This window comes from Rhinopithecus bieti, unplaced genomic scaffold (genome assembly GCF_001698545.2).
Source record: "Rhinopithecus bieti isolate Rb0 unplaced genomic scaffold, ASM169854v2 scaffold_12077, whole genome shotgun sequence".
NCBI lineage: Eukaryota > Metazoa > Chordata > Mammalia > Primates > Cercopithecidae > Rhinopithecus > Rhinopithecus bieti.
This window is the reverse complement of record NW_016807340.1, coordinates 645,066-671,366: the sequence shown is the minus strand read 5'-3', so window position 1 is coordinate 671,366 and position 26,301 is coordinate 645,066. Positions and strand designations below refer to the sequence as shown.

General features: G+C 39.8%; 1 protein-coding gene across 6 annotated transcripts in view; it reads left to right on the top strand.

The window, feature by feature from the left end:
* Positions 1-20,999, top strand: part of ALPK1 (alpha kinase 1) — a 145,848-nt gene extending 124,849 nt beyond the window's left edge. For all 6 annotated transcript variants that reach the window (XM_017881376.1, XM_017881377.1, XM_017881375.1 and 3 more), the window contains 11 exons: positions 1,819-1,878; positions 3,928-4,014; positions 4,727-4,803; positions 5,750-5,845; positions 7,305-7,409; positions 8,669-10,802; positions 13,412-13,565; positions 16,753-16,915; positions 17,970-18,156; positions 19,324-19,512; positions 19,590-20,999. In XM_017881376.1, coding sequence (XP_017736865.1) covers positions 1,819-1,878; positions 3,928-4,014; positions 4,727-4,803; positions 5,750-5,845; positions 7,305-7,409; positions 8,669-10,802; positions 13,412-13,565; positions 16,753-16,915; positions 17,970-18,156; positions 19,324-19,512; positions 19,590-19,597 — 3,260 coding nt within the window. In that variant the 3' untranslated portion in view covers positions 19,598-20,999. The remainder of the gene's footprint in view (positions 1-1,818; positions 1,879-3,927; positions 4,015-4,726; positions 4,804-5,749; positions 5,846-7,304; positions 7,410-8,668; positions 10,803-13,411; positions 13,566-16,752; positions 16,916-17,969; positions 18,157-19,323; positions 19,513-19,589) is intronic.
* The last annotated feature ends 5,302 nt before the right edge of the window (positions 21,000-26,301 follow it).

Genomic DNA, 26,301 nt, shown 5'->3' with positions numbered 1-26,301 from the left:
GAGTGCAGTGGCCGGATCTCAGCTCACTGCAAGCTCCGCCTCCCGGGTTTACACCATTCTCCTGCCTCAGCCTCCTGAGTAGCTGGGACTACAGGTGCCCGCCACCTCGCCCGGCTAGTTTTTTTGTATTTTTTTAGTAGAGACGGGGTTTCACCGTGTTAGCCAGGATGGTCTCGATCTCCTGACCTCGTGATCTGCCCGTCTCGGCCTCCCAAAGTGCTGGGATTACAGGCTTGAGCCACCGCACCCGGCCCACTTTGCCACTTTCAATATCCTTCCTGTATCTCCTTAGCTAGACACCAAGTCCACTGGTTACATTTTGCTACAGTCCACATTACTCCTGGAGACCATGTTGCCAAACTTTACAACACGTATAATGTCTGTTCCCTTTCTCAAACTTCCAGGAACAATTTTTTCACTGCCTTTTGTCTCAACACCCTTCAAGTCTCCAAAATTTTTGTTATAGTAGTACTCCACTTCTAAGTGTGTGATTTCTCTGTTGCTATGTTACAAGCCACTCCATGGCTTAGTGGCTTAAAACAGTAATAATTTATTCACTCTCATAATTTGTAGTTTGGGTGATTGTTATAATTACTGTCAGCTGGAAGCTGGGATAGCTAGAAGGTCTGTCATGGTCTCATCCACACAGTAGGTATTTGGTACTGGCTGCCAGCTAAGAGCCCAGCGGAGGCTTCGGGGGAGGTCCTCAGCTCTCCTCTGCTTGGGCCTCTCCATGTGGCAGCCTCAGCTTCCTCAGAGCATCGGGCTAAGTTACAAGAAGGGAAGGCAAAATTTATAGATCCCTTAACGCCCAGATATCTGCCACATTCCATTGGTTAAAACAGGTCACAGGGCCAGTTGTGTTCATGGTGAGGGGAAATAAACTCTAGATTCCACTTCTTGATGGAAAAATGACCAGGTCATCATTGCAAATAAGCCTGAAGAATGGAATATATTGGTGTGGTCTTTTTGGAAATACAATCTACCACAGCCAGAGCATATGCCTATGTATGTAATTTAAAATAAGATGGTCAGGGGAGGCTTTCAGAGACAGTGACATTCGAGCAAAGACCTGAAGAAGAAGAGAGGAAGCCTTGCAGATATTTGGAATGAAAGCATTACACACTGAAAGAATTGTAAATACAAAAACTCTGATGTGGTAATGAGCCTGGTCTACTCAAGGGGTGATAAGGAAGCCACTGTGACTGAAGTAGAGGGCTGAGAAGGAAGGAACAAGTTAGAGGTGAGGTCAAAGAAGTCATGGAAGCCAGATCATGTAGGGCTTAGAGGCACCTGGAAAAAGGAATGTTTGGTTAAAAGGATAAACAACTGTGCTTCCAACAGGTGTCCATAGAATAGGCCCTTCCTATGTGGTAGTAACAAAATAAGTAAACCCTTGAGAAAGAATCTCCTCACTCCCCACCTCCAAATTCCTTCCTGATAATTCCATAACTAGTTCCTGTCCATGGGTAACTCCATTGCACTTCTTGAAGTATAGCTTTCACAGGGAGGTGGCACAGCCTGTTACAAAAGTTTGCCTCTACTCCACAAGCCTTGCTCTATGTGAATGAATTATCACATACGTATGAATCTAATAGCCATTTTAGATACTGTCCAACTTCCCACCTTACCAACTTCTGAAAACCTCATCTTTCTCAGTTTTATAGATGATGTCGTTATTGATTTTAAATTATAAAATGGAATGTTTCCAGGGGAGGTTACGGTTCCTGCTGCAATATATCAATCTTAGAGCATGACTTGTAATTGTTAAGTGCATTTTCAAAGCTAATCATGTGGCATTTGGTTGCTGCTTTTCAGGAAAACTTTTAAAAGCAGAGTATATTCTGAGCAGTCTAATAAGCAACAATGGAGCAACGGGTGAGTACTTTTTTTTTTTTTTTTTTTTTTTGAGACGGAGTCTCACTCTGTCACCCAGGCTGGAGTGCAGTGGCCAGATCTCAGCTCACTGCAAGCTCCGCCTCCCGGGTTCACGCCATTCTCCTGTCTCAGCCTCCCGGGTAGCTGGGACTACAGGCGCCTGCCACCTCGCCCGGGTAGTTTTTTGTATTTTAGTAGAGACGGGGTTTCACCGTGTTAGCCAGGATGGTCTCGATCTCCTGACCTCGTGATCCGCCCGTCTCGGCCTCCCAAAGTGCTGGGATTACAGGCTTGAGCCACCGCGCCCGGCCGGGTGAGTGCTTTCATATCTTCACAATCACCTTTACCTCAGCCCCAAACAGAGCACTCATTTAATAACAACTTAGTGACTTAATAGTTACTATACATTAGATGTTTTTAGAGCTATCTGGGACTGGCTCTGCCACTGATGAATGAAGAAGCTTTGATCAAGCAGCTTACATCTCTGTGTGTCTGTTTTCTCTAAGTTAACAACAACAACAACAACAACAAAAAAACAAAGACAGGGAATCTACTATTGGCCTGCTTCCTTACAGAGTATGTTACCTAATGCACAGTCACGTCAAGGCAGGTAACTCTGTGGGCCTTATAAACGTTCCATAGCAGCTTTTAAACAAAATTGTGATTGGAAATAAAAGCCTCTAAGTTCAGAAGAGTCTGCTTTGGCTTTATCGATTTAAATGGTTCAGAAAATGGATTTGATTTTTGGTACATAAGAACTTTAATAAAAACTTGTTTCAAAATGGATTTTCTTTCAATATTTAATTATCCATGAAAGGAAACAAGTCCTAATAGTTGGGTAACAAATAGCTTAAGCCTTTGGATATCGTGTCTGAATTTCTGGGCATTTAAGTTAGCAAGTTTATCAATAAGTTGAGAAGTTTCCACTGGACTTTTAAACTCAGCATGCTTGGATGTGAGGCCTCAAACTCCTTGACACTTGTGGACATTTCTAATGGGGAGACAGTTTGGAATCCAAATATTAACCACGCACCCCTCACTTGTGGCCACCATCACTAAACTACAATATACACTCTTGCCATCATGTGCACACACACACACACACACACGCACACACACACATGGATTCAAAGCTAGGAAGAAAATAAATATTATCTGATGTGACAGAGAATAGTGAGGGGGCAGTAAAGAGTCTGCCTCTCTTTTTGATGTTTGACCACTGACAGTTTTCAAGCCACAGCCTTTTTTACTTTTGTCTCACACTGGACAGGCTGATTAAAACAAACAAACAAACAAACAACAAAAAGCCCTTTCATCCACACACCCAAATGCAGCTTACAGGAACCTTTACCTGGCCCCACACCCCAGTCACAGTGAAAAGCAAAGCCACTCACCACTCCCTGCCTGAGTCAAAGGAGCAGCTTGGGTGCCAGCCTGACTTACCCTAGAAAGTCTCATTATGTGAGCAATAAATCTTCTCATACCCTCTTGGTACATGTGTGGAGTCATCAGTTTTGACATCCAAACAAATTTTCCTCAGATGGGATCCACCTCACCCTCTGCAAAGCAACCATAAGACAGTGGGGGTAACGGTGTAGAAAAATTAATCTGTGGAGGCCTTTGAGGAAAAGCACTGTAGCTGAGACCTGAAGAAGAAGGATCTGGCCTCTTAAGAAGCCAGAGGAAAGAGGATCCCAAGCAGGGCTAGTGGTAAGTGCAGCTGCCACGAAGCAAGAGGCCAGTCCTATAACAAGGAGGCAAAATAAAGCTAGAGTGGACAGAGAGTAAGTGGGGGAACTGGAGACCAGACAGGTCTCAGTTTAAAATTATTACCCCTTTATCATCAAAATGGCCCAAGTTTGAGACAGGAGTCAGTTCCTGCAGAGCCTGAGGCTACAGCAAGAAGTTTGGACCTGATTCTAAATGTAGAGACGAGATTGTCTCTCAAAATGGTGTCACATGTGCTCATGAAGACTTCTGTGAAAATAGTTTTAATTTACAAGGCTATATCTCTGATAATTCAAGGAAATTTTTCCTCTTTTCTTTTAGGTACCTGGCTGTACAGAAATGAAAGTGACAAGGTCCTGGTGCAGTCGGTCTGTATACAGATCAGAGGGCAGATTCTGCAAAAGCTAGGTACCATCATCTAACACTTGCGTTTCTCAAGGCTCATTTACAAAGCCTGGCTGCATGGTTTCACTGTGGAATTTTCTTCTTTTATCTGGCTAAAATTGGTAATTTCCACTTGCCTTACTTTCCTCATCGAAAAGAGAATGGCATTTAAGATCCTAGGAGTGTCACAAATATTAATAAATTTTTTTTTCTAATAAGTTTTGTTAGGGAGGTTCACGGTTGTATATTGTGATGTTAACTGTAGAGTTCCCAGTGTTATTTCTCACACCTGACTCAGTTCAGCAGGACTCCGTGTGATATGGTGACACCTTATACTATACCCACCGTGACACTGTATTCGTTCATTCCTTAAGGTATTCATGAATTTTTCAAGTTTATAGAATGCTAATATACTTTAGAACGCAAAATAAGAGTTTGAGAAATTTTAACAGGAGGTGGCAATTATTATTTTTGTAAAAATACTGAGAAAACTACATATATTATACATATTATATATACAAATATATAATAATTCTATTTCCCAGTGAAACGGAAAAATTGTCTCTATTACAATTGGAAAACATTACTGTGTCAATCTAATCTAAGCCTGAGTTTTCCTAACAGGATCTAATGAGTCTTGTTTCTGTATTAGTTTTCAAAGGTATTCTCTCATACAAGAGCACAGATACCAGCTGTTCCTCCCCTATCCCTCTCCCTGCACCTCTTTTTTTCTCAGGGATGTGGTACGAAGCAGCAGAGTTAATATGGGCCTCCATCGTAGGATATTTGGCACTTCCTCAGCCGGATAAAAAGGTGGTTTGTCTAGTGCTTATTTTTCTCCTTTCCTGTGTTTGTCTTTGGATGATTATCTCTTTATGATACAATTCCATTTCTCATGTATCAATTTCATCTGTCCTATTTTTATTTATTTTTCATGAGCATAGGACCAGGTACAGTTAGTAACTTCCTTCTGTGTCTTGCTTCATCCTCACTCACAGCTAGACTCTTGGGGCATAGATGGTGTTTTTATAATCGTTTGTAACTGTCCATTTATATATTTATCTCTACTGGTCCATTCATTTATCTGTTTTATTATATATTTAGCCTTTACTTGATTGCATAGCAAAGTTGAGATGGCCAAGTTGCTTATATGTAAAATCATTTTTCTGGAGTTGAGTGAGCGAAGACTTCAATTGTTTATGTAGCATCAAGTAGTATATGTCAATCCTACTTGACATTTTCATTTTCTGGAATTCTGTGGGAATAGTCTCATTATCTGAAGCATCCGGTTATTACATTTCCCTGAGCTGTGCAAGCAATTGCTGTCTACGATTCTTTTACAATACAGACTGTGATGTGAACTCTTCCTCGAGCCAGTTATTCAGGCCTAGCAGTAGGGACAAGTTAGTATTGATCACCCAGTGAAACCTAGCTGAGAAGTAGCTGTGTTTACATTAGGCCCAGGTGCCCTAGGATGTGTTGATCTTTCAAGCTCTGTGGCAGCCAATTTAAAAGTATCTCCAAGTCAGGGTATTATTACACAATGTATGCATATGTCAAAATGTCACACTGTATCCCATAAACATGTACAATTATTATATGTTGACTTTTAAAAATAGTATCTCCAGTGTCATAGTAATAAAATAACAATAGGCAAATCATTCATATGGAGAGATAACCATTGCCTTTAGGCCATGAAATGAGAGTAGTAATCCACTGTGAATTCCCAATCTGTGGCTTGTTTGTGTTTTTCTTGCAGGGCCTCTCCACGTCATTAGGTATACTGGCAGACATCTTTGTTTCCATGAGCAAGAATGATTATGAAAAGTTTAAAAACAATCCACAACTTAATTTGGTAATTATCATAACACTGAGTGGCATCATCTGTAAAACTGTCAATGATGTCGTTGGTAGGTGATTAGTGGGTGTCTTTCTCAGGAGATTGGGAGGCAGGGAGCTGAGTGCTGCCCCTGCTACACAGATGGGAGGAATCCTGGGGAGGAGTCCTGGGGGTCCTATTTGGCTTTATTATCCCAGCACTCAGCACTGTACCAGACACTCAGAGGGTGCTCAGAAAGTTACTGGTGAATGAATGAATGAATGAATATCAACAAAATTATTTTGAGCCTCACTTCTTTCCGAGTATCACAAAATTCAGTTTCCAAACTTGGGCCATTTTGATGATAAAGGGGTAATAATTTTAAAACTTTATAATCACCATCTATTTAAATCAGAGCATCAGTCCCTTGTTCCAGGCTCTCGTCCTTGATAATAATGACTGCTAATTTTTATACATCACTTTACAACTCAAAAAAGTGTCTATATCTCCACATAAAACCCTATGGGGAGGGTAGAGCAAATTGTGTCACTCCATTTTAGAGGAAAATAAAATGCAGTGCAGAGAAACTAACTAACCTCTGCAGTTTACACAACCAGTAAGAGAGAGAACTGGGAGCTGAGCCCAGGTCTCTGACCAGCCCAGAGAAGTGGCAAGGATGTTCTGCTGCTCTTCACACTGTGCTGAAATGGACTTTTTATTATCATCTATATTGCTATTTTTATTAAAGACCCCAATCACAATGGTAACCATGCTCAATACTAATTAGTGTAGCAAAAGAACACATACAGCTTGCTGATGGTAATCTGAATCTAAGATGTTGCTTTTTCTGTTTGACCAAAACAGGAGGATCATGTCCCTTCTTCACTGAAGTTATCCTTGATGACTGTTTAAAATTGCAAACTTCCCTCCCATCCTGGACCTCCCTAACCCCTTCTCCATTTATTTTCTCTCCAGAACACTTGTCATCATCTCAAATACTATACACTTCACTTGTTTTGTATATTGACTGATCCCTCCCCCACAACAGAAAGTAAGCTCCTTGCGGGCTCACTGCCTGCTGTCTCCTGTGTCTAGAACAGGCCCTGGCATGTGGAGGTACTCTGTACATATTTATAGAATTAATAAATGAATCCTAATTGCTATGAAATCATCAGTTAAAGGACCCTTGGCCAAGAGCAGTGCAGAAATCAATTAATCTGGCTGCAAAATTTGCAGGTTCCTTTGAACAAAGAACTGCCACCATCTTCCAAAGAAGCTCACCCAAATTATTTTGCACAGGTGTGTGGCTGCTGGGAAAAAGCAAAGTCAACACCTTGTGGTCTTTAGACCCACTTACTCTTTATTGACACTGTTCTGAATGGGTTGTGGTAAGGAGTCCCTTGAAATCATGAAAGAAAAGCAAAACCATTTCATAGCCTGTTTTTTGCTCATTGATAATTATCACCATTCCACTTAGCCTCCTGTTTTCTCACAGAGCCTGCTGAAGGAGTTTGACCACCATGTGCTGTCCGCCGCAGAAGCCTGCAAGCTGGCAGCTGCCTTCAGTGCCTACACGCCACTCTTCGTGCTCACAGCTGTGGTAAACAGAGTGCGGCCCTTCCTCAAACCCCCACAGGACCTCTCCCCAGGGTGCTTTCCGATGTAACCAGTGAGAAGGGAAAGGTTTAACCTTCAAATAGGCTTTGTGTCTCATCAGTGGCAATTGTGATAAGACTCCACACCACATGTGGAAAAATTTTATCTGTCGGAGTTTTGACAGCCTGCTAGGAGCTAAATTAATTCAGCCCAAGGATAGAATGTTGTCTGTTGTGAAGCAATGGTTCCCAAGCCTGAGTGCACATCAAAATCACCTGAGGAACCTTCTCAAACTATGTATTCCAGCCAGGCATGGTGGCTCACACCTGTAATCCCAACACTTTGGGAGGCCAAGGTAGGAGGATGACTTGAGCCGAAAATTTCAAGACTAGCCTGAGCAACATGGTGAGATTTTTGTCTCTACAAAAAATTAAAAAATAAAAATTGCCTAGGTGTGGTGGTACATGCCTATAGTCCCAGGTACTAGGGAGGCTGAGGTGGGAGAATCATGTGAGCCTGGCAGGTTGAGTTTGCAGTGAGCTGAGATTGCACCACTGCACTCCAACCTGGGTAACAGAGCAAGACCCTATCTCAAAAAAAAAAAAAAGGAAAAAAGGAAAGAAGGAAGGAAGGAAGGAAGGAAGGAAGGAAGGAAGGAAGGAAGGAAAGAGAGAAAGAGAGAGAAAGAAAGAGAAAGAAAGAAAATAAGAAACAAAGAAAGGCTACACATTTCTGAGCTCTACCCTAGATCCACTGAATGCAAATCTCTGGGGTTGGTATCCAAAAATCTTTAATTTTGGAATATTGCCCAGGTGATTCAAATGCACAGATGCATTTGGATACCAATGCCCTATTGTTTCGACTATTAAATGAATGATGTATTCATATATAGCATCCTTATTTGCATAGAGAAACTTATATCCATTTCCATGGATGGACTCTGTTAAAACTAACAACAGCAACAAACACAAGTCCATCGTCTTTAATCAAAATGTATCAGAAATACAATAGGATGGTAATTGCAGCTAATTTCTTACCCCTTCATGCCAGCCAATCACTTACATCCCCATCCCTTCTGATTCACCAAAAAGACCTCGGGTCCTTAACTCAATGTTTGCTGTACGTTTTCCTTAGAATGTTTGTGTCATGTGTTCATTTTTCTATAATATTTCAAATGACTGTCTTCCAGAAATGAAAAGTTTGTCCTGATTCACTTCCAGTTTTTAATTCAATATCTGATTTGGTATTTGGTATTTTTCCCAGAATATCCGTGGCACGTGCTTATTGTCATATAGTAGTTCAAATGACTGTCCTCCAGAAATGAAAAACTTTTATCTGTGTGAAGCCAAAGAGGCCTTTGAGATTGGCCTTCTCACCAAGAGAGATGATGAGCCTGTTACTGGAAAACAGGAGCTTCACAGCTTTGTCAAAGCTGCTTTTGGTCTCACCACAGTGCACAGAAGGCTCCATGGGGAGACAGGGACAGTCCATGCAGCAATTCAGCTCTGTAAGGAAGCGATGGGGAAGCTGTACAATTTCAGCACTTCCTCCGGAAGTCAGGACAGAGAAGCCCTGTGTCAAGAAATTATGTCTGTGATTGCCCAGGTAAAGGAACATTTACAAGTTCAAAGCTTCTCAAATTTAGACGACAGATCTTATGTTCCAGAGAGTTTCAAGTGCAGGTTGGATAAACTTATCTTGCATGGGCAAGTGGATTTCCAAAAAATCCTTGACACCTATTCACAGCACCATACTTCGGTGTGTGAAGTATTTGAAAGTGATTGTGGAAACAACAAAAATGAACAGAAACGTGCAAAAACAGGAGTCTGTATCACTGCTCTAAAAACAGAAACAAAAAACATAGATACTGTGAGTACTACTCAAGAAAAGCCACATTGTCAAAGAGACACAGGAATATCTTCCTCCCTAATGGCTAAGAATGTTCAGAGGGAACTCAGAAGGGGAGGAAGGAGAAACTGGACCCATTCTGACGTATTTCGAGTCTCCTTGGATCAAGATGTAGAGACTGAGACTGAACCATTGGACTACAGCAATGGTGGGGGAGCTGTTTTCAACAAGTCTCTGAGTGGCAGCCAGAGCTCCAGTGCTTGGAGCAACTTATCAGGGTTTAGTTCCTCTACAAGCTGGGAGGAAGTGAATTATCACGTTGATGACAGGTCAGCCAGAAAAGATCCTGGTAAAGAACATCTGGTGGACACTCAGTGTTCCACTGCCTTGTCTGAGGAGCTAGAGAATGACAGGGAAGGCAGAGCTGTGCATTCATTGTGTTCAGAGCTTCAGGATCTCTCTCTTCAGGAACCCAAAGATGACAATGCAGAGCCTTCTCAAAATCAGTTGCACAAACAGATGCCCTTAACACCCTTCCCTCCTCATAATATCCCAGGTACTTTCTTGGCCTCTGGTGCAGGGCTTCTAGAAGGAGCGCCAGAAGGTATCCAGGAAGTCAGAAATATGGGACCCAGAAATACTTCTGCTCACACCAGACCCTCATATGGTTCTGCTTCTTGGTCTTCTGATTCTGGTAGGCCCAAGAATATGGGCACACATCCTTCAGTCCAAGATGAAGAAGCCTTTGAAATAATTGATGAGTTTCCAGAAACCAACTGTGATGCCAAAGACAGGCAGGAGAGAGAGCAGGGAGAAGAAATCAGTGAAAGAGGCACAGGCCCTACATTTAAAGCTAGTCCCTCCTGGGTTGACCCAGAAGGAGAAACAGCAGAAAGCACTGAAGATGTACCCTTAGACTTTCACAGGGTCATGCACAATTCTCTGGAAAACATTTCCATGCTGCCATATAGTTCCTTCACCCCTAATTGGCCTGTTCAAAATTCTGACTCCAGAAAAAGTGGTGGTTCAGTCGCAGAGCAGGGCATCGACCCTGATGCCTCCACGGTGGATGAGGAGGGGCAACTGCTCGACAGCACGGATGTCCCCTGTATAAATGGGCACGGCTCTCATAGACTGTGCACTCTGAGAGAGCCGCCTGGTCAGAGGGCTGAGAACTCCAATTCCTCTGTAAGCAGTAACATCCTCTTCCCTGTCCTCAGCAAGGACTGCACTACCATAGAGGAAGGAAATGAGCCTGGAAATGTGCCAAAATGTAGCCAGAACTCCAGTTCATCCTCAGCGTGGTGGCTGAAATCACCTGTGTTTTCCAGCGGTTCTTCTGAGGGGGACAGTCCTTGGTCCTATCTGAATTCCAGTGGGAGTTCTTGGGTTTCATTGCCGGGAAAGACAAGGCAAGAGATCCTTGAGGCTCGCACCTTGCAACCTGATGACTTTGAAAAGCTCTTGGCAGGAGTGAGGCATGATTGGCTGTTTCAGAGACTAGAGAATACGGGGATTTTTAAGCCCAGCCAACTCCACCGAGCACATAGTAAGTACAAACTTTTCAGTAGGTCCCCCCTCAGGAAGCAGCTATGTTGGGGTGCTCTGAAGAGTTTGGTATGTAGATCACTTAAAGCTCATGAAAGGAATAGACCCCTGGTATGCTTTGTGAGTTCACAGAGAAATGTATGCTTCAGGGGTCTCCCTCACTCTCTGTGATGGACCTTAATGGTTGTAAAGAGGTTTGCTCAGGCTACCTTGCATACTGGAGGTTTGCTCTAAGGACACACAAGGCAGTGAAGGAGACAGGAAACTCAGAGGACTCCAGCAAACCATCACTAAGGGTTGAAAACAGCTCTGGAGGCCATCTCATCCACTCAGCATCTATCTTCTTCACTGATTCTCATTACCAATCAGGTGATTTTAACAGGCTGGATGCCATATTATCTGCTCAGCATCTATCTTCTCCTTCGACTCTTTTTACCAGCCAACTGATTTTTCTCTATCTATCCCCATTAGAATTCTATGGGGACATGGTTTGACCTAGTTAAATGTCATCTTTCTGTTGGGCAGGGACTTTTTACACCTGTCTACCTAAGCGGTTTCTTGCCAGCCAATTGGTTGGTCAAGTGCGTCCTTGTCTCACATTCATGTTGCTATAACAAAATGCCATCAACTGGGTAGCATATGAACAACAGAAATTTATTCCTCATAATTCTGGAGCCTGGAAGTCCAGGATGAAGGTACTGCTTTCTGGTTCGTTGACAGCGCTTTTTCTCTGTGTCCTCACATAGTGGAGGGGGGAAGGGTTTCTCTGAGGTCTCTATTATGAGGGCACTCATCCCATCTATGAGGAATCTACCTCTCAGGACCTAATCACCTCCCAAAGGCTCCAACACCTGACACCATCACCTTGTCGGTTAGAACTTCAACTTGTGAAGTTAGGGGGGATAAAAACTTCCAGACTACAGTACCCCTACTGTTGCAATCAGCAGCTACTTCTTGCTTAAGGAACAGCCCAATGTCACTGCCCAAAGCAGGAAGCCTGGGCTGGAGCCACCCCTAGTAGCCAATGTCTAACACAGCTTAAAAGTGGTAGAGAAGCCAGGAGGAAGACAGAAGGAGATTCTTCTCTTAGCTCAGGAATCACATCAAAACGCCCTCCTACTATACAGAAAAATGATTTGAATGATTAAAAAAAGATTGTAAAGCACATCCCAGAAGAAACAAACTACATGGATTGCTAAGCACTGGCTACTGAATAGTAGTTCTCAACCCTGGCACCAATGAGAATCTTCTGGGGAGCTTTTAAAAACTTCCAATGCGTCACCCCAGAGATTTCCATCTAATGGGTCTGGAGTGTGGACCCAGGGATAATTATTTCTTATAAGCTCTCCGGTGATTCTACTTAAAGCCACTGTTGAGAGCTTCTACTTCAAAGTATTCCAATGTTTTGCCTGCCACCTTGAAGTCCGACTAAAATACACATCACATTGTCACACACAAAAAAGCAAAAATTTCCAGCAATAGGGTTTTCTTACTTACTGTGAGATTCTGCAATTTTGGAATCACATTTCTTACAATGAGGTAACTGCTTTCTTGTTATTTGTTATTGTTTGCTAATTTGTGGATGAAATACATTCGGGGAAGCAAGGCCCAAAATGGCAGAAACAAAACAATGATTCCCTTCCTCTTTTCTTCTCTCAATGCATGACCCGTCCTGTGTGTGGACAGACAACTCACCTTCCATTTCCTTCCACCTTCTCTAACTGAGTCACCCAACCCTGGTCACCATCTCACCCAGTCTGTAGGCAACCCCTTCCCAGAACTGTCAGTTTATCTTGCTTTAAGTATTTTTCTCTCCCACAGGCCCATTCATTTATCTATTTTCACAATCTAGACACAGGTCTTTTGTTTACTTCATTTTAATTCCAACCAAAGTGTTGTACTCCTTCCTTAGGATTCATGTGGGTCTTTCTCCTCAAAGAGATGCTTTCTTACTTAGCACTGTTCTTCCTTTCTTTAAGGTGGAGACTGCCCCTACTTTTTCCTCTATCTTTTCCTTTTTTCATTTGAGTTCGCATGTTTTTACAGTAGCTACATTTTCTCAAATAATTTCCAAACTTTCTCAACCTAAAACAATGAAAAGAAAATTAGGGTGCACTTGAATATATAATGCTAGGATTCCCAGAGCTGCCAGGAGCCTATTAGGTAAAATTATCTAGTTTATTTCTATTCATGTGATCTGCCATCAGTAGTAGCTTCTATTATTTGGGATCCCCAGGTAATAATAGTAAGTTGCAAGCATGTGTCACTTGTCCTAAAATGGTCTCTGGGACTTTCTGATTTTAAAATTCCTTTATTTTCCACTACTTTCATATAGAATCTTCATGCTTATCTTCATCCCTTTTCATCACAAATAAGGGATTTTGTGACTCAAAGGCTATTCCTCATTGTAATTTATAAAGTGTTACCTTTTATTATTTCTCACTAACTTTTAATACTGTAGTTGTCATAGAAGAGATGAAAATTAGAGAAAATGTATAAAACAGTGAAGATTTCAGGTGAGCTGGTGTAAGACCTGTGTTGCATCAGCTTTATTCATGAATTGTAACGTCCTTTTGAAAATAAGATTCATTTTCATCTTTTTTTTTCTAGCTGCTCTTTTGTTAAAATATTCAAAAAACTCTGAACTGTGGACAGCCCAGGAAACTGCTGTCTATTTGGGGGACTACTTGACTGTGAAGAAAAAAGGCAGGCAAAGAAATGCTTTTTGGGTTCATCATCTTCATCAAGAAGAAATTCTGGGGAGGTATTACTTAAAAACATTTGTATACTAATGTAAGATGAGCTAACCTTGCCCTTCTGTTAAGTAATCACTCATGAGACTTTGTAGGGGCTGAAAAACTTAGCCAAAATATATTTTCAGATTTCTATGCGTCTTTCTTTTCATTATTAATTAATTAACAGTTACCATATATTGAGGACCCACATTATATCAGCTGTTTTGCTGGATGTTTTAGCTACAGGACCTCAAACCCATCAGGAAACATTATTGGCCATACTGTACTGATAAGAAAAATAAAGTTCCTGGTCACATGGCAGGCCAGAGAGCCTTCAATACTCACTAAAAATGCTGGCAAAAAGGATAAATTATGAAAAGCACACTTTTAAGTAAATAGGTGAGCCTGAAAAAAAGCAGGAAAATCCTGAGGCCAGGGATGAAGCCTGTTCAGGAAGATAAGTGATTGCTGAACCCTTTACAGATCCCGCATAGGAGTTTGGGGCAGGGGTGAAGTGAGAGTGCAGCCAGTGACAAAAGCTACACTCAGAAGGGAATGAGTTCAGATACCACTCATACACAGCAGGGAATTAGGAATGGCTACATCCCCAGGATAAATGGTATCTTTAAAAACCCTGCCCCAGTGAAGTAAATGCCTGGAAAGTTTTTGATTTGGCCTTAGTTCTTAATAAAATTTTAAACAAAACTCACCTGAAAATTAGTAACCACAGGTGGTCTTCACTAGGTTTAAGACATAATTTTATATCATTTGTATATTTTAAAAGACCTATAAGCCATGACTTTTCATTTAAAGTTGGCCTTGTTATTTGCTCAAATCCAAATAGTGTAAGAAATAAATAGAAATAGAGAGATCAAGTGACTCTGTAAGCAGTGGAAGTACATTTCCTGAAAAGATTATTGATTATTATTATTATTATGGTAAATATGTGCCAGGCCCTGTTTTAAGTGATTTGTATGCTAATTCAATTAATCTTCACAAAACCCTCTGAAGGTAGATACTGTTAGTATTCTTACTTTACAGATGAGGGAACTGAGTCACAGAGATGTTAAGGAATTGCCCAAACTCACATGTCTAAGCAGTAGGGGCAGGTGCTGAGGCTTAAATTGTGTCTCCCAAAGCTCATATATTGAAGTTCTGAGTACTTCAGACTATGATCTTATTTGGAAATAGAGGGAATGCAGATGTAATTGGTGAAGTTAAGATGAAGTCATACTGGAGTAGGGTGGGCCCCTGATCCAATATGACTGATATCCTTATAAAAAGAGGAAATTTGGAGATAGACACAGACACAGAGAGAATGCCATGTGAAGACTGTAGTTATGTTGCCTCATAGCAAAGACCTGCCAGAAGCTGGGAGAGAGCCTGAAACAGATTCTTCCTTAGAGCCTTCAGCAGGATGATGGCCCCATTGGAACTTTGATCTTGGACTACTATAGGCTTCAGAACTATGAGAAAATCAATTTCTGTTATTTAAGCCACCCAGTTGGTGGCATGTTGTGACAGCAGCCCTGATATACCAGAGTACACCATAGGAGGACCTGAGATGAGAAATAAATTGAGGATAAGAGACGTAAAGAATGGAGTGAGAGAGTTCAATATATTTCTGGTCAGAAGAAAATAACAGCAAGAGAGCAAAAGCAATATTTGAACAAATACTTTCTGGTAATTTTTCAGAATTGCCAAAATACACTAATCTTGAAATACAGAAATCACAATGAATCATACGGACGGAAGGGAAAGGAGGAAAGAAGCTGGAAGGAAGCAGGAAGGGAAGAAGGCGGGCAGTCAGACATCCACTTCTAGGTACACAGTAGTCAAACTCCAAACACTAAGGACAAAGAAACCATTTTAAAATCAGTCAAAGAAAAAAGACAGATAACCTACACAGAAATATCAATTTGACCTACAGCTGGTTTCTTCATAGCAACAATGAAAGTCAGAGACAATGGAAGTCATATACTTAGTGCAACTCTCTTTTATGGAGGAAGGCAAAATAAAGACATTTGTGGCTTAAAAGAAAAACTGACCATGGCAGTTTACCATGAACAAATCCTTACTGAAGAAAAATAATCCCAGAAAAAAAATGGTACAAGATGAGAGAAGATATGGGCCTCTGTTCTCAGATTGGTGATCCCATAACTAGGACTGGAGGTCTTCTGGCAGAATGTTCAGGAAATGCTCCAGTAGCCAGTACTCACAGCGTTCACTCTCTTGTGCACACCTCTGGCATCAGTCAACAGAATTCTGAATTAGTTCAAACCCTCTGTAGGTCTTGGGGTCTCTCCATAGCAGAACTGCCTAAAGCACTGATATAGCATCTCTATTACAACGACTGCTCGTCTGCAGGCTGCCTTCTGAGGCCATACTGCAGCCTCCTCTATCAGATTTCCTTTCTGGTCTTCAGGAGTCTGAATGGCCAAAACCCCAGCCTCCTTAAGTTCCATTATTATATAGGATTCAGAAATTTCTGGAGAGAGTTTACCCTGGTTGAAGTCTATGACTCAAGCAATTCCCCTTGATTTTTGGTGGTCACTCTGGGCACATGTGAAATTACTCACAAATTCACACCAGTTTACAGCAAGTATAAACTACAGTAAAGTGCAGCACTGTTTTGCTTCTTTCCGCATGTAATCATTTACTGCCTTGTATCTTCCCACACCAACTGTGCTATTAGCTCTGAAATATACAAATCATGTCTCACACTTTCTTCGAGTCACTCAAGACTAGCACAGTGTTATGCACATAAGAGGTGTTGATGGATAATAAGTATTTCTAGAAATGAAGTAATCATAAAAGAAAGGGATAGAGGAAGGCTTCAGATTGATGAACTGACTATATAAGGCCACACTGCAGGGAGTGGAAGATCTTGACTCCAGAATCCATGTGCATTCCAGTATACTTCGCTACCCCCTTGTCTTACCAGAGGTCTGGAGAATTTCTACATTAAGCGACACTTTCCCTTTATAACCAATATCATTCTGGGTCAGCTAGAATGAGTGAGTTCCATTGTTCAAGTAGCTCTTACAAAATTATTTGAATCTTGAGATAAGTCAAAATAATTAATATTCACTGTCTAAGGCAGAGAAAGAGATCTTTCGAGCATTCTTGCATATGTCTTTGATCTCCTCTCTCTTACTGCATAGTAAGTAAGAGAGCACTTTTGCATTTTGTTGTGTGGATTTTCTTCGTTCCTAGGTATGTTGGGAAAGACTATAAGGAGGAGAAGGGGCTCTGGCACCACTTTACTGATGTAGAGCGGCAGATGACCGCACAGCACTATGTGACAGAATTTAACAAGAGACTCTATGAACAAAACATTCCCACGCAGATATTCTACATCCCATCCACAATATTACTGGTAAGATTATCCTGAACACATCATTTGGATCTTTCAAATCACACTTGAATATCAATTAATCTGAGTATCTGGTTCCACATAGTCAGGCTAGCATTTTTAGCAAACTATTCTTGTGTGTTGTCCCTGTACTTTCCAAGAGAGAAAGAACCCTAAAGATTGTATCTAGTACAAACTATCCCCTCAACATGATGCCTAAATCCCGTTTTACATCTGTTGGCCTCACCCCTTGCAACCAAGTGGTTACTAAGTCAAAGCTTACATATCTCCAGCAAGAAAAAATAATTGTTCCCCTTTCACTTTCAAATAATCCTAATTGTTAGCAAGTTCTTAGATTTGGCCCAAATCTATCTTTCTCTAACTTCCGTCCATGGATCACAGCTCTCCCTCCTGGGACCATGAAGACCAGTCTCTCTTCACTAACATACCCCTTTCAATAGATAAAGGCAAATATTCCCATTGAGTTTTCTCTTCTTTGGATCAAGAATGCCTTGCTACCCTGAATATATTAGATCCTTAGTGCATTCATACTTGCAATAATTTTTTCATTGGCCAGAGACATTTTTAGACCCATCTTTTCCTAATCATAATAATTATCATCCATTTCATACCTTCTTTATGTCACTCACTGTGCCAGGCAGTTTGCAAACCTTAACTCTAACCTTTGAAACAACTCCACAAAGTAGCATAGAAACACTTAAACTGATATTTCAACCTAGAGTCCCAGAGCATGATCTAACTTCATGTCCCGGTAACCTAGCCTTCAGGACAGGTCACCTCATGGCCTAAATCTTAAGTGAACAGTTTAATATGTGAATAATAATAAATTTAAGTTCTATGACATACCACATGCCATGTTAAGCATTTTACATGCATTTCCTTGCATAATCCCTTTAACAAACCTAAAAGGTGGTTATAATTATACACTTTACCCATGATGAAATTGAAGCTCAGAGAAGCAAAGTGGCAGAGCCTAGGTTCAAACCAAGATTTACCCAAGTCCAAAGACAATGGCCTTTACCATTATGCTGTAATGTTTCCCATTGCTATTTTTCAGATTTTAGAGGACAAGACAATAAAGGGATGTATCAGTGTGGAGCCTTACATACTGGGAGAATTTGTAAAATTGTCAAATAATACGAAAGTGGTGAAAACAGAATACAAAGCCACAGAATATGGCTTGGCCTATGGCCATTTTTCTTATGAGTTTTCTAATCATAGAGATGTTGTGGTAGATTTACAAGGTATGTGAAACTGGGAATTATTTTATTTTGATATTATATGTAAAGTGAAGTTTTGTAACTAGCTTCCCTAATCTTTATTTAATAGATAGTTCTCTGTATAGGCTACTATTTGGAGTTAACTTAATTGATCTTACTATATATAGCAAATAATTCCTGAAAGAAAAAAATGCCCAAAACTTCTACAAATGTCTACAGTATCACATAATCAGTGAGAGGGTCTGGTTTATGTTCTGCTGGGCTTCGTTCCAGAGCATATCTATAACAGCTTTTTTTGTTTCACTCAAGTAGATTTGAGTGATGTATATTTCTTATCATTGCATTTTTTTCACATGTCGAAATCTTCTTTCCACTTTTCCTTTTCTCCAGTCCCTTACCCTTATTAAAAGTGTGATATTGGGTTTCATAATGGGGGTCATTATAGAACAGCAATCTGTATCCTTAAGCTATGTACTTAAATATGACTACTTTTCAATTCTACCTTAATATTTTAATTTTGTTTTAGTTTGTCTGGTATTTTATTCATTAGAATTTTTATTAGAAAATACCCTATACTTCATGTAAATTATAAGTAAGATTTATTATAATTATTTATAGTTACGGTTCCATGGACATCCCAGGACCTTCCCTATTCCACTCTCAGAGCATTTATCACTCTGTTATATATTTAACTTTTGATCTGTTCCCCTTCACAAGAATGTTAGCTCAATGAGTACAAAGATTTTTGACTACCTTGTTCAGTCGGCACCACCAGTGCCTAAAATAGTGTTTTATAGAGTGTCTGCACTCAATAAATATTTGTTGAATGAACAAATGAGTATATGAATTAATGAATAAGTCACTAAAGAAATTTCTGAATCATGAAAGAAATATTCCATATTATGATATTGATAATTATTCAAAGTGTATTTTATTGCTTTCTAATACCTTGAAAATTGGTGATCTGGGGATGTCATATTTGACAAATATAATTACCCAATATTTAATTATTCTTAAACCAATAACTAGAATATGCAATCCAAATTCTTTACCAGGAATTTACTAACTATAAACCACAGGATGGCCAAGTGTTTGAAGTATCTCTTTAAGTGTGTGTGTGTGTATTTTTGTAAACTTTTGCTGGACATTTACAAGGAATTTAATACTCAGGTGTGCTCATTTCTCTTTCAGGTTGGGTAACTGGTAATGGAAAAGGACTCATCTACCTCACAGATCCCCAGATTCACTCTGTTGATCAGAAAGATGTCATTACCAATTTTGGAAAGAGAGGAATTTTTTACTTCTTTAATAACCAGCATGTGGAATGTAATGAAATCTGCCATCGTCTTTCTTTGACTAGACCTTCAATGGAGAAACCATGTAAGTCATAGGCTGTATGGATTGGTAATGTGACAGACCTTAGTGACGCTCTCAAATATCTGGTTCTCTCCTTCCAGGCACATAGAATGTGGCACAGTCTGGTCCTTTGGGGCTTGGGCAGCGCCGTGACACAGGTTTTGGCCAATGATTTGTGAGAGGAATTGATCAGTATCACTTTAAGTCCTGCATTTAATCAGCAGCACGAGATCCTGCAGAGCCTCTTTCCCTCTGCCACAGTTACCAAGAATGTGTCAGGAGACCGCTGCTTCCGGGCATAAGTCCTGCAAGGAAAGCAACATGGAAAACAGCCCCAACTCACCCATAAGGGATGCAAAGCACTGCTGAGAAAGGCATGTGTTGTTTAAGCCATTGAGATGTTAGAGCTTTTTGTCACTATCTATCAAGACTGATACTACTGGGGCTTTTCCTATTGATTTGGAAGTTCTTTACATATTAAAAAAATGTGAGCCTTTGTGATATGAATTCAATTTGTTTTTCTCTCTTTTGACATTTGACTTTGCATAAAATGTTTATCTGTGCATAATTTTATATATAGTTGAATTCATCAATCTTTTATTTTATATGGCTTTTGGTTATATATAATATTTAGATCTTCCTTATACTCTGAGTTTCTTTCTTTTTAATTCTCCCATATTTCCTTCTAGTATAATTAAATCTGTAAAAAGTAAGATGGAAGAGTGGTACAATTTTCCTTATCCAGTCTGTCCTTGATGGGCATTTAGGTAGACTGGATAAAGAAAATGTGGTGCATATACACCATGGAACACTATGTGTATTAGTCCACTCTCATACTGCTATGAAGAAATACCTGAGACTGGGTAATTTAGAAAGGAAAGAGGTTAAAGTAACTCACAGTTCCACATGACTGGGGCGACCTCAGGAAACTTACAATCATGGCAGAAGGCACCTCTTCATAGGGTAGCAGGAGAGAGAATGAGTGCCAGCAGGGGAAATGCCAGATACTTATAAAACCATCAGATCTTGTGAGAATTCACTCACAATCACGAGAACAGCATGGGAAAAACTGCCTCAATTACCTCCCACCAGGTCCCTCCCATGACACATGGGAATTATGGGATTACAATTCAAGATGAGATTTGGGTGGGGACACAAAGCCAAACCATATCACCATGTAACCATCAAAAAGAATGAGATCATGTCATTTGCAGGGACATGGATAGAGCTGGAGGCCATTATTTTTAGCAAACTAATGCAAGAACAGAAAACTAAATATCACTTTTCTCACTTAGAGGTGGGAGCTAAGTGATGAGAGCAAGTGGACACATAGAGGGAACAACACACACCAGGGCTTATCAGAGGGTGGAGGGTGGGAGGAGGGAGAGGATCAGGAACAATAACTAATGGGTACTAGGCTTAATACCTGGGTGATGAAGTAATTCGCACAACAGACCCCCATGACACAAACGTGCACATGTACCGCTGAACTTAAAATAAAAGTAAAAAAACAACAATATCATTGAATGTTGTGAACTTTATGAATATACCAAAACCATTGGACTAGACACTCAAAGGGTGAATTTTATGGTAGGTAAGTTACATCTCAATAAAGCTTTTTTTAAAAAAAGAATATTCTTCAAAAAAAAAAAAAGAATGATACATTTTCCTGGCTACCACAGTCCATCCCTTTCCCAACACAGATCTGCTTCTTCACACAGGTTTAGGAAAGAGCTCCTCCGTGATCTTACTGAAAGAAACAAAAGGGCGACCAGTGAGATAAAACAATTCTTTTCTGCAGTTACTCTTGGGTGCTGCAACTGATGCTCACTCTCCCCGTCCTCCACTGTTCATTCTAAGTTTCCCTCAGCCTTAACTATTAGCTCAGGAGGTCTGGGCGGCTTACCTGGTTGGTGAGACTCAAACTTGCATACATGATCTTCATGTATCAAGTCTGAACACTTGATAGTTTATACTCTTCTCAATTTGAGGTTGCTGCACATGTCTCTTCACAGTTGCAATTGAGGCAAGGAAGCCCCATTCCAGTCTCCTGCTGTGGGGATCACAGTTGATTGACACTCCCAGCTTCCACTCCTTTGAAACTGTGTTTATGCTGAAACCATGTTGCCCTCAATGTGCTGTCAGCCAGTGACTAAGCATGACAAGGACACTAGTCTCAGAATATTTCTAACTGCTGACTGTGACTGTGGAACAAAGTCTTGCCACTGGCCTAACCAAAACTTTCTTAAGGCCGGGTGTGGGGGCTCAGGCCTGTAATCCCAGCACTTTGGGAGGCCGAGGCAGGTGGATCATGTGAGGCCAAGAGTTCAAGACCAGCTTGGCCAACATGGTGAAACCCCATCTCTACTAAAAATAAAAAAAATAAAAAATAAATTTAAAAAAGCTGGTCATGGCTAATTTTCCAGGAGGCAGAGTTTGTAGTGAGCTGAGATCGCATCACTACACTCCAGCCTGGGTGACAAAGCAAGACTCCATCTCAAAAAACAAAAACAAACAAAAAACCCTTTGCTCTCTCCTTTTATAGGTGTCAGGACCACAGCATGATCCCCTGCCTACTCTTGTTCCCTCCAACTGATCCTTTACAGTCATTTCTCCCAATAGAGGTCTTTCATGTTTAATCCTTTCCTGGTATCTGCTTCTTGGAAAACCAAAGTTAACACATGTTTATTAAGGAAATGAAAAAAAAATGTAATCTATCCTACTAACAAAGTAAAGGGAGAAAATCATGTAATTTCACAAGATGCAGAAAAGTATTTCATAAAATTCAAAATCAACTCATGGTAAAAGAAAAAAACAAGCTCTTTGAAAACTAGAAATAAGGAAAAGTTTTCTAAATCTGACAAAGGTATTTTCTTTTAAACTTAAATCAGCAATACCATAATTAATAGTGAAGCAATTAAAACTTTTAAGTTGAGAAAAGGAACAAGACAAATTCGCCTACTATCCCAATTCTATTCAATGTCATAGAAGTCCAACTAATAAACGTAGAAAGACTAAAACTAGAAAATCATGATTTTGCATCCATTAATGAAATAATGGATCTGGGCAGAAAACATTGATGGCTGCTAAAACTATTAGGGGAAAATTAGATGGGGAACTTTATAACGGAAGAATCAGGCTGATGCTACTCACACTTCAATCAATCTGATCACTAAAAGTGGGATAACAAATCAGTGATAAAATGACATTTTTTAGTCAATTGGGGATTTTGAATATGGATTGAGTGTTAGACAAAACGATGAAGTGATATCTTAAGAACATTCAACCAAAAGAAAAATTTGGAAAAAGATGTGAAAGCAGCTTGACTCTTTGGGGTTAATGTTGAAGGGAGATGGTTACATAGCAATTCATTGTACCAGTCTTTCTACTTTTCTATATATTTTAAATCTCAAAAAAAAAAATTCTTAAATATAATGTCATAGAAAGGAAGAAATACCAAGAAAAGTTTGAAGAATCAATAGATAAAGAAGATGAAAACCAAGATTGGTATCAAACAAACTAATCAGGAAAGAATATAAGGAGGAACATTCAGCAATGTGAAATCCAGCAGAAAAAAATCAAGAAAAAAAACAATTTTTGGGGTGAAAGACAGAACAGTGAAAAAAGATTGCTGACAGCAAAAAGAGGCTATTAATTGACAGAGTGACCTTTGAGATGTTGTAGAAGGGGGCCAACAAACTATGATCCATGAGATCAAAGCTGCTAACATCTGTTTTTGTAAATAAAATTTTATTGGAACATAGTCACTTATTCAATTATGTTCTATCTACAGCTGCTTTTGTGTTACAATAGCAGAACTGAGTAACATTGTGACATAGACAGGATTTTGCAAAGTTAAAAATACTTACTATATGGACCTTTACAGAAAAAGTTTGTGAATCCCTGTTTGTGGAAGACGAAATTGGGAATAAAGTTCAGGATATTTACATTTAGAAAGAAATATGGTTATTTCTACCGACACAGAAGAAAAAGAGAAGTAACAATGGGTGAAAAAACTGGAAATTGGAGGTGATAAAGAAGTAAATTGATGGAAAGCATCTCAGAGCCCACTTTTCTTTGTTAAGTCAAAAAGCTAGGATATCTGCTAAGTGAGATGGTATTGGCATAACTAGGAATTTTAGAGAAATAAAGATTTTGTAGCAATGCATATCTCTGAGTTATAAAAAGCAGAAATAGTACTATTGAGAGGAATTTGCAAGAAATTGCATTTTTTAAATATCTTTAAATTTTTATTTATGTCATCACCCATATACCCAACTCCCGGTTGAAGAAATTAAATGTAATACTGTTTTTGAAGCCTCCATCCCGGATCTGTACTTCCTCCTCCATCCAAGAGAAAATTACTGTCCAGAAATTGTTGGTTATCATTCCCCTTACTATTGTTGCACATTCACTTTTATTTAATGTTGTTATACATTTATATATTGCATAAAAGTAACAATAAATATCCAGTATTCTTTTCAAATGTTCAAAGTTTTGTATAAACATTTTAAAGGCCAGATTAGTTTTAAAAGTCAAATTGATTTTCTAGAAAATGAAAAATATAGTAATTGACTATATAACTTACTAGAAAGGTTAAACAGCAGATTAGACATATTTCAAGAAAGAATTATTAAAATGGAAAGAGAGATGAAGGAATTAGCTAAAATGCAGCAGAAAGATAAAAGGACAGAAAATACAAATGAGTGATTAAGAGATGAAGAGAAAAGAAGGTCCAACATCATCTAGTGGGGGTTTTAGAGGGAGAAAGAGTACAAAGAAGAGGGAATCCTCTGAGTCAAGCAAATAATATGAATCAAGGAGGGAATGATCAACTGTGTCAGATGCCGCTGACAGATAAGTCAGATGAAAACTGTGAACTAAATTTTTGAATTTAGCAATGTGGAGTTCACTGGTGACCTTAATATTAGCAGATAAAGTTGAGTGCTGCAGCTGAAAGCCTGAATAGAAAGGAGTATTAGTTTTCTATTGCTGCATATCTCAAACTTAGCAGCTTCAGCCAACATACATTTTATTATCTCACAGTTTCTGTGGGTCAGGAGTCTGGGCACAGCTTAGCTGATCCTCAGCTCAGAGTCTCACAGGCTGCAATCAAGGTGTTGGTTAAACTATGTTCTCATCTGGAGGCTTGACAAGAGAAGACTAAACTTTCAAGTTCATCAGGTTGTTGGAGAGTTCATCTAAATAGAAACAAAAAAAAAATACTATACTACGATATATATATATATAGTATATTGAAATTACTGATAGTGTTTTCCCTAGTAAACTTATTACAGTGGATTTCATTTTCTTCTTCATCATTTGTTTGCAAAATTTTCTGCATTAAGCTTGTATTACTTATCTCAAAAAATAATATTTAACAAGAAATTCAAATGATTCTCTTTTCCAATAAAAGTCCACATTATTAGATGAGCATCTACAGCTTTCTTCCTTAGCCCATCAATACTCCTAGTCTTGCAATTTACACTCTAGAAACACTGAACTACTTATGGTTTCAGTTTGTAGTTCATCCTGCCACCTCCCACACCACAATACGATGCTTTGTCACTTAGTAACTGTTTTCATGCTGTTTTTATACCTACCAGAACAATCACACCCCATGTCTTCTCATCCTTGAAGACTCACTTCATCCAACACCTCCTTCAAGAAATCTTCCCTGACATCCTTTATTCCCTTTCCCTCCCCACCACAACCCAGGTAAGGTACCCCTCTTTTGATGTCTTAAAATAACTGCAACTCTCATTTCACAATTATTATAGAAGCTAATACACAATTATATCACATTATCTACTGTAGTTCAATTATAATTATCTTGTGTATTATTTATCTATTGCTGCATGACAAATTAACCCCAAAACATAGAGGATTAAAACAATATTTATTACTTCTTACAGTTTCTATAGATCAGAAAGGGTGGGGAGGAGTGGCTTAACTGGGTAGTTCTGACTCGGTCTCTCTTAAGCTGGCAATCAGGATGTCAGCTGCAGCTCCAGTCCTCTGAAGGCTTCCCCAGGACTGGGGAATCTGCTCCCAAGCTCTCTCATATAGCTTTTGGCAAGGAGACCTCTTCCTTGCTGGCTGTGGGTCAGAGGCTTCTGTTCCTCACCATGTGGGCCTGTCCATAGAACAACATGGCAGCAGGAAAAATTGAAGGGAGAGAGAGGCGGAAGCCACAGTGTCTTTTATAACCTAATCTTGCCTCCGAAGTAACATATCATCGCATTTGTACTCTTTTGGTCACTGGTCACACAGACCAACCCTTGTACAATGTGGGAGGGGACCAAAAGGGCATGGATACCAGCAGGTGGGGATCACCGAGAGCACCTTGGAGATGGCTCTATCTCACCAACCTGAATGAACTAGGCCTTGTGCCTCTTGGTACTCCCTAGCCCTGGCTTATTATAGTTCTGCATAATAATATGAAATACCAATAAGAATTATTTGCATCTTAGATGATCAGTAAGTGCTGATTAGCTTACTAACTCCTGCTACATAGGATGAGAGGCAATAAGAAAAGAATGTCTGAGCTCTCCAGGCTTCAGAAAACCATTCTGCAACAATGTAGGGTGTGGACAGATGAGTGGATGGATGGAAGGATGAAAAGTTGGAAAGAAAAAGAAATAGCATTTTCTCAGTCCTTGCTCTAACTTATCAAGAAACTTATTTTGCTTCCTTGTGTTTAAACTTTTCTGATTTTTCTCCCTCCATTCTTTAATATTTGTCTCATAGCAAACAAGATATTGAAAATTTTCAAGTAATTCTTAGGAAAACTTCAGTATTTTCTAAGTTGAA